Source organism: Nothoprocta perdicaria, unplaced genomic scaffold (genome assembly GCF_003342845.1).
Source record: "Nothoprocta perdicaria isolate Ctin4 unplaced genomic scaffold, notPer1 scaffold_58, whole genome shotgun sequence".
NCBI lineage: Eukaryota > Metazoa > Chordata > Aves > Tinamiformes > Tinamidae > Nothoprocta > Nothoprocta perdicaria.
The window spans coordinates 699,035-707,943 of NW_020455843.1; the positions used below are offsets into that span (position 1 = coordinate 699,035).

At 35.2% G+C, this 8,909-nt stretch overlaps 1 protein-coding gene across 1 annotated transcript in view; it reads right to left on the minus strand.

The window, feature by feature from the left end:
* Positions 1-4,323: 4,323 nt before the first annotated feature.
* The window catches only part of CTNNA2 (catenin alpha 2), a 394,793-nt gene continuing 390,207 nt past the window's right edge, over positions 4,324-8,909 (minus strand). Inside the window, exon 18 of the mRNA XM_026048900.1 lies at positions 4,324-5,446. Within this exon, the coding sequence (XP_025904685.1) occupies positions 5,159-5,446 (288 nt within the window). The 3' untranslated portion in view covers positions 4,324-5,158. The remainder of the gene's footprint in view (positions 5,447-8,909) is intronic.

Here is an 8,909-nt window from a genome sequence, read left to right on the forward strand (position 1 = left end):
TATGAGGAGAGACTAAGTGAGTTGGGCCTCRTTAGCCTAGAGAAGACTGAGARGAGATTTGATCAATACGTATAAGTACCTGAGGACAGAATGTAGGGAGGAAGGAGCCAAACTCTTCTCAGTGGTGGCCAGTGACAGGACAAGGGGTAGTGGGTACAAGTTGAAACCCATCTGCATGTGAGGAAGAACATCTTTCCTGTGAGGGTGACAGACCCCTGGAGAAGTTGTGGAGTCTCCTTCTCTAGAGATCTTCCAAACCCACCAGGATGCCACCCCGTGCCCCATGCTCTGGGTGTCCCTGCTTGATCAGGAAGGTTAGACTTGATGATCTCTAGARATCCCTTCCAACCTTAACCATTCTGTGATTCTGTGATTCTGTGATCTCTTTTAAAGTCCATTATTACTCAGGAATTACAAAAATAACATTTGGAATTTTGAAATCTTACCCGAAAGKAGAGGCCAAGATTGAGTGGTATCTATCTACTTACCTCTGACATCCCACATGGCATTATCAAGGACAGGAAGCACTGCTCAGGCAATCCAATATTTATTCCATTAAAAGTATAACTGGAGCAGGAAAATACGATGTTTGTACCTCCCACAGGTTTTAACAAGTTGTCAAGTTCTCCTAAGCTTAACTCCACTTAACTGAGTCATAGAAGGAAAAAATACCTAAAGCAGGAAAAAAAATGTGAGAACCTTCACTTGAAGATGTCTATGGTCATTCAGTGAAAACCCAGAAAATCCTAGAGGCTATTCCTGATCTCTGCAGATACCATTCAGCAGCAAGCACCAACATGTGCTTATTTGCCAAATAAATGCTTTGGCTTGCTCATACGCAGATGCTTAAGTGGTGGAAACAAAGGGTAGAAGTAAAGAAAAAGTTTTAAATCATTCTAAAGTAGCTCGAAAAACTGAAGTAATGCTAATGTAAGAAAAATCATCTAGCATTTTCAAGAGAATTATCTTTGACTTAGAAATTTTTGAAAAAAGTTGGAACTTTGCATCGCTAACAGAACGGGGGATAAGCTGCTCATTGCTGGTTGAAGTTTCATCTTTGAGCGTCGTCTTCCAGACAAATCCCCAACAAAGGTTTAATAGAAAATCTTTTCCGCTTTTCTGGGTCAGCTTCTTTTCTTCTTCATGCTTATGTTCATCTTCTGCCTTGCTAAAATTATTGAGGAACAAAATTTTACTTTGCAAGGTATTTTGAAGAAATTTTTATAAGTAGAGTGAAAGGAAATGAATTGCCTTTTTTCAGAAATAAATCTTTAATTTAGATTCCTATGGGGGGAGTCAACTAAGACAAAATCCGTTCTTGTTTGAAAATACAATTGAAATATACASTTTTATATGTAGAAGTGTCAATTGGGAGCTATAAATATAGATGTTCTCAATTAAAGATTTGGTCAAATTATTGGGGCAAATATAAGGCAAGATATATATATATATTAAAAAAAAAAAAAGAGATAGTTTTATCTGTGGGGGTTATTTCCTATACCGTGTTTCCACTTGGTCGACTTCTTTTTAAAATGTAAAAGAACTGGACTATTGACCAGCACTTCGTAACCTCAAGACACGACAGCAAGAAATTACTGGATCAGGGGAATCTGCACTGAGCTTTATCCGCTACTTCTCATTATCAAAGCATTTGTTCAACTTCAAGCATATGAATGTTGTCATTTATACGCAGCATAGCATTTTAATGATGTCATTGAGATCACTGGGGATTAAGAAGGAGAAAATGCTATGTATGAATAATATACTCTTATTCTACTACATGCAGGTTTCATTTCTTTGACCCACACRAAACTCTTATTTCTTTGTAGCATGTATGTAGTATGTTTTGTCTAGCAGCTGGTTGACCTAAAATACATAGTGATCTATTTTAATACTTCTCACTTTCTAATTCTTAATTTAATGAAGAAACCAATAAGGACAAATAATTTTAAGAAAACTATTCTGCAAATGTATCTAAAAGTTCTCAAGCTTTCTATGGTTTCTCTGACTTCTTAATTCAGAAATTGGCTGTTGCATTCGTAATTTAATAAAATTGTAAAAATGGAACACGATCCAATTCTGTGGTCAAGAAACACATAACTGGACTTTCTAGAAATAGAAAATAATTGCTTCACTGAATCACAGAATGAATAATAGTTGAGGTTGAGAGGGACCTCTAGATATCTTCTCTCCAGCAGTGTCACCTAAAGCAGGTTGCCCAGGACCCTGTACACTCAGGCTTTGAATATATCCATCTCCACAACCTCCTGGGGCAACCTGTTCCAATGCTCTGCAACCCACACAGCTGTTTAATAATTTATTGTGTCACACAACATTCCTGAGTTGTAAGGACTGGTGATTGCTTGCTCTTTATCTTGCAGACTCACTACTGATGACCTTGAAGAAGTTTTACCTTCTAAATATTGTATCTCCTTATATGAAAGCATTTCCAGACTTCTAATCTTCCTTCTTATTTTTCCATGGATGTTTCTATGCTCCACTTCTTTTTTTTTTTTTTCAGTTGAATTGAAAAGAACTTTAAGAACTTCAATTCAACTTTAGTTGTATTGGAAAGAACTTTAAGAACTTTACTCCTATTCAAACATAGGCATAGCCCTTATGCAAGTGTCATGTAATGTTATTTTCTTCTTTTATAAATCTTTTCTCAGCAGTCTTAACATAGCATTGACATTATTACATACACTTAGCACTTAACTCATCTATTCCAATGTGTTTTTGGTTCTTGTTTCTTTTCTAATAAAACACTAAATTTTATTATCTTACCACGATGAAACTTAGGGCAAAGATGGTCCCTTCAGAAGGCAAAAAATCTGCCCTTGAATTGAATTTAAGTGAATTCCGTTCATAATAGCATTGTGGGTTTTACCTTCACGGATTTAAATCTTCCTTATCATTTTGCAGACAATGCCACTATTTTAGTTGAAAGACTACTAAAGAACTCCTTGTATTACAGTCTTTATATTTGGCYAAGGAGCTTTAATCAGTGGAGATTCTACAGCACATATGAATAAACTGCTTTGTCTACACTGTTTCCCCTAAACACTCTAATTCTTTTATGCCGGTTAAAGTGTCATATAATTTTAAAACAGAAAACAAACTGTGAGTTAATCCATCAAAGTTCTAGACTCATAGAACTTGTATAGAAGCGCTAATATTTTTATTTGGGGTTGCCAGTTTTAATACGCCATTTTTAACTGAGGCATTTCTAATTGGCTTTTATTTGCTATTTTACCTTAAACTTTGTTATCCATCCTCTAATTCTGAGATTTCATCCTGTAAAGATCCTAATTACTTTTAAGGAGCTTATTGGTGCAATACACAATGTAAATCCATTTTAGACTACAATGTAGTGTCAGGAAAGGTCTTCAAGATCCTCTGATGTGTTTCGATGACRTGAGAACAAAGAATCTCCAATTCTGTTTGAGATACTATTATATCATTCAATACAACCAAATGAAGCAAAACCCATAATTTGCTAAAACGCTTTTGAGAGTACATTTCTTCATATAGATTTGTTTCAAGGGAAACTATTTTATTMATTATTTTGCTGTTCTGAGGAATAATCAGCATGGGCATACACTACTAAAAATGCTCTGCAGGATATATGTGTCATTTATGACATTTCTCACTGTTTCTTAGACTGTTTCAAATCCTTCATGAGGTCATGGATGTTCTCTTAAGTTGTTATTTACTTGCTACAAAAATAAACACATATTCATTGTTTTATGTTCAAATATATATCATTTGCATAATGATAATACCATTTATGCTGTTCAGACAATTGTTGGGGCTCAAAGTGAGGAAAAGTAAATATTGCATTCTCCTAYGCAATGTTTTTTATACAGTGCTGTACCACATGGCATAAGGAGATTTTTTCCAAAGTTTTTAGATATCAAGCTTACAAACTTAATAAACTATCCTGATGTTGTTTCTGAGGTGTTGTTTCACTCTTTTCTGACACATCTTCTGGCAAGCTATTCAAGGACAATTTTTTTCTCAGTTATCTATGAAGTGAGTAAGTGTTCAAACTAACAATTTCATTGTATATTTCATATGCATGTCTCAGGTAAAGATTTAAGCTCTTTTTCACCCAATGACCATGTTTTGTTATCTTGGCTGTAAAAAATGAGAAAATGAATGTAATATTTGTTTTTCCTTCACAAAAAGAAAAGGGAAGCTTAAAGCAAAATTAATCACTGTCTACCTCACAACTATGACGCCGGACACATATACACACCTTTAAAAAGAGACAAACCATATTGATGATTCCAAGGTTAAATGAGTTTATTGAGTTAGTGGTTACAATGGTATGTTAGATACCTGTAATCCAAACTACACCTACATATTTGCCTCTAAATTCTCACATTTTCCGTGTCTCTACACATTCCACCACCAGGTCTTCTATTACTAATATAATAATCATAATCATAATCATAATCATAATAATCATAATCATAATATAAAAGGCAATGTCAATCACCATATTGTGCTTCATACTCCACCATAAGGAATTCAATTGGCAAAAGTAAACCTCTGTTCATATTAATGGGATTAATTGAAATGTGAGCAATCATAACACTACTAGAATATAAAGAACAAAATATGGTTTAAAAGAAGCATTTTTAAGATGAGTTAGTTTTTAGCTGTTTTAAAAATTCACATACTATCATGAAGATGACTTAAAAGTTATATCATTCAATTATTGGGCCACACATTTAAGCATATTGGCTAGTACATTTTTGCACTGGAACAGAAGCAATACAAGCTTTATGGTCTACCATTACAATTCCATTTTTTCACTTAATATACCTGCCAACCTAATGTTTCTTGCATGCATACAAATTTCTGGGTTTAGACTTGAATTTATTACTTAACCCACACACATCCCTGTGATGCAAATTCTTTGGCCAATTTAATGCTATAGCTTAGTTTAAAAAGTCAGCTTGGAATAGCTCCATTTAACATCAGAAGAGAATGCCCTAAATTTTGGTGTCGCAGAAACTTAGTTACATTAATAGAGGTTGCATGCAAATTGACACTGCTTCGTTAAGTCCCCCCCACCCCATGCCAGACGCATACAAGTCGGCAGGTATGCATACAAAAAGAATATAAAACCCTCCTGCTAAAGCTTAGTGTTTTAGAATGAATCCATAGCTTTAAATTCACTTAAGGCCTGTACAGGGGAAATATGTTTCTTCTGGGACCCTCTTCTCACTCTTGTCTGATATTCTTCTGGTTTTTCTCTCTTTACTAGGGGCTTCTTCTCAGGAGCCTTCATCTTCCAAGACACAACTGGTGAGTTCACGGCAGCAGTGCCATAGACCTTCTGATACTTGGTAGAAGCCACATAAGATGCTTTCACTGTAAGGACCACAGCGTTCATCAGATTTTTAGCTGCCTGGATGAGGGAGGTGGCACTGTCCAGCTGTGAACAGAAAACAAAATGCAATACAGCAGGGTTACTTCTTGGCTAGACCACTACAGCATCCCCTGACTGAAGCCCAGATGCTCTCAGATCTCATTAAAGATGAAATGAGCGCTCCCCCTGAGGAATAATCAAGTGGCTTGTAGGAACAAGAAACAGGAACAACATGCACTGAACTGTAAAGGGAAGACTGTGGTGCCTCACATCAACTTTTTAAATAATTAAAAGGAAAAACTTGGGCTGGCATTTATTTATTTATTTATTTATTTATTTATTTATTTATTTATGTATTTCCTGTTGATTCTTCTGTGGGTGAATATTCAGCTGGATTTTTTTCTTCATAAAAAAGTGACTCCTTTCTTAAACTTTCAAAAATTTACTTTTAACTGTCAGAAACAGCAAAATAGGTCAACAGGGATTTTCCCATGTGCTCAGGTTTGTTCTAATTATTCCCAGCAAGCCCAAGATAACACACCCAATGATGTCTACAAGAACAGTGTGAGGCCAATGCTGAGCTTGTTAGAGAATCCCATCTGAAAAGATGAAAGGAAGTTTGGAAAMCCCTGAAGAGCTAAAAAGATGAAACAGTTAACTGCACATTATTCTGGTTATAGTAGTATATGAGATATTCTTGTTCATGACAAATTTTACCTAGTGATTAGTAGGCTTTTTGACAACATATCCTTGCACTTTTTCCCATGCCCAAGTCTGCCTGAGATGCCTGCCCCATATGTAGGTAATGGACCTCAGGCACTTGTTGAACTCCAAACCTTTAGGACCTCCAGTCAATAAACTATCATTATATCATCAAAATGTTCAAATATAATCATCATATATAAAATATTCAAATATAATCATCAAAAAATATTTAAGAAGATAAAGGATCATCCAAAACAAGGTCTCAAAGTGGAAAAAAAAGAGAGAATTAAGCACTCGGAAATTTCAAAAATTCAGCTAGGCACCATCTAATCAGTAGGTGCTAAAATAGGTGCTAAAATATGGCCCTAAGTATGGTAGCAACCTAGGATGTTCAATCATTCCTTTTGCAGAATACGAAAAAATGGGATATAATTCAGCGAAAAAGTCTCTCAGTTCTAAATATAGAAGTCGTCTTAATTTTCTGCAAGTCTTTCCTAATTGTAGGAACTATTTTAGGTGCGATGTTATTTTAGCTCTTTAATTCCACCACACTCCCCTAGTAATCTCTAAGCTGTTTTCATTGGTATAAAAGGCCTCATCCCCTTCCAAAACTTTGCTGCTCCATCTTCTGCAGACCTATGATTCTTCAACATGAAATTTAAGCAATGAAACCAGGCCAAGTACTCATGAAGCAATAGCAAAACCTTGTTTGTCAGCAGCTGTACTTCACCTCAAGTGTACCGAATCATTAGCAGAGAGTTCAGAAAATATTTTAAGGAAAAACACCTTGCTAAAAAGTAGGTGTCTCAGGAAAAGAGAACAAGCTTCACAGAAAGACTGTACCTGGAGGCACTTTTATCCATAGACTTACCTGTTGTTGCTGAGTTCCTGTTGAGTGCCCTTATACTCATTATTATTTATTAAATACACAAAAAGTTAGATGCAGAGAAGTGAGGAACAGAAAAAAAAAAGTTATAATAATTTTCACATACTTGATGCCATTCCCTGAAATGCATAGTTAATTGCCTGCCCCCAGTAAATATTTTTCCTCGGGACTAATTTGTATTTTCTGTTAGTAAAAGAAACAAAGTTAAAAGATGGAAAATTACATTATGTGGCAGAAACATGCCTGTTCAATAGGCAGTAATGAAATATAATTCAGCATAGTGTTATTCTATAACCACCCTACTGAATGATTTATAACGCAATCTGTATATTTGTTGGCAAATAACAGATCATACTCTATTAAATTAAGATATTTTAATTTACTGCAGAGATCTACAATCAAACATTATTCATTGTTAAATGATTCTTTCTGAAAAACTGCAGCATAGACATTGAAAATAAAGAGACACCGTCAAACATTTTACTTTGTTATCAATGTGGATGAACTGACTGGATCAAGCACATGTTGCACATTTCTATGAATTTCCTTTTTCAGAAGGCTTCTAATAGCCTTATATTTTACAGTGTCTTTTTGTGGAAATTGTTTTGATAGACATTTTACATATGGCATATACTAAGGAACAGAATGATTAAAGGAAGAATTCTGACATGAAGAGGTACCTAAATTAGATTCTTAAATCCATACAAAGAAGGCAATCTGCATCTTTAGACACATTAGTAAGTTTATATAGCTTATTGAGAAGGATGTGTGTATGTGTGTGTGCTTTTGCAAGATCGGATATGGATTGCAATGATGCTTTTTAGGGAAACATTAAGTATTTTGATGCCACTTTAATAACCTCTAGTTTCAATCTGTTGTTATAATAGTGCTCCCTGTCTTCTCTATTATTAATATAGTCTTAACAGGCAGATATTTGTCCTTGTTCCTAATATTCATGCTCTTATATGCTTTTAAGTCTTGGAATCAGAAAAGAGACATAAAAAAACCATACTCGTATTAGAAGATGAATGTTCTCCAAAATCTGCTGGTAACCATCCCACGTACCCAATTTGTCTACCTAAGCACTTCCACTGATTTTCTTATTGCCTCCAGTTCCTTGCTTCTCTTCTGGCTCAGTAAGGAGGAATTAAACTCGGTGAGCACCATTTCAATTAACATTTAGATCTTACTACCCCGCCGCGCTCCTTCGGTTTTAAGCTGTGTTTAGCAATCAGCAGAACTACAGCGGCATAAAGTTGCGATGAGGCAGCAGTGAATCAAACTCTTGGTGTGCTAATTCCTCACCAAATGTGGGCAAAGAAACATACAGGCTTTTCCAAACACATAACGTTAATACAATAAATAAATAAATAAATAAATAAATAAATAAATAAATAAATCCAAGTAAAAATACTTCTAGGAAAGTACAGGATGGACGGCAAACTTTGCTCCCTAGCAATGGTTAGGGAATGATGAATATCAGAATAGCTTTTTTTGTACTAACAGCCAACATAGCCTTTAACTAGCTATGTAAGTTAATAGTATTTTGTTCCTGAGGTCTCTTCACAAGTAAGTGTGCCTACATTTAGGAAGAAAGCCATCTTAAATATGAGATGCATTTCGGTTATTAGGCTATAAAACRTTATGAACAAAGAAAGCTGGGGACAATTCCAGCATCCTTAAAGAAGCTGAGAGTTACTGCACTGGTCACTTCACCTGGTTAAAACTGCCAGCTCCAAGGGAAGACGTAAATCATTCAGAAAAACATTAAAAAGATTTTGCTACAAGCTAACTGCCATTAATGAATGCAAGGTTAGCACATGTGAGCAGCAGAGTTTATGATCTGCCAAGAAGATAATTTCAGGTTATTCCTTTTCTCTCTCTCTCTCTCTCTCCCCTCCAAAAAAAAAAAAAAAAAAAAAAAAAAAAATGTCAGCC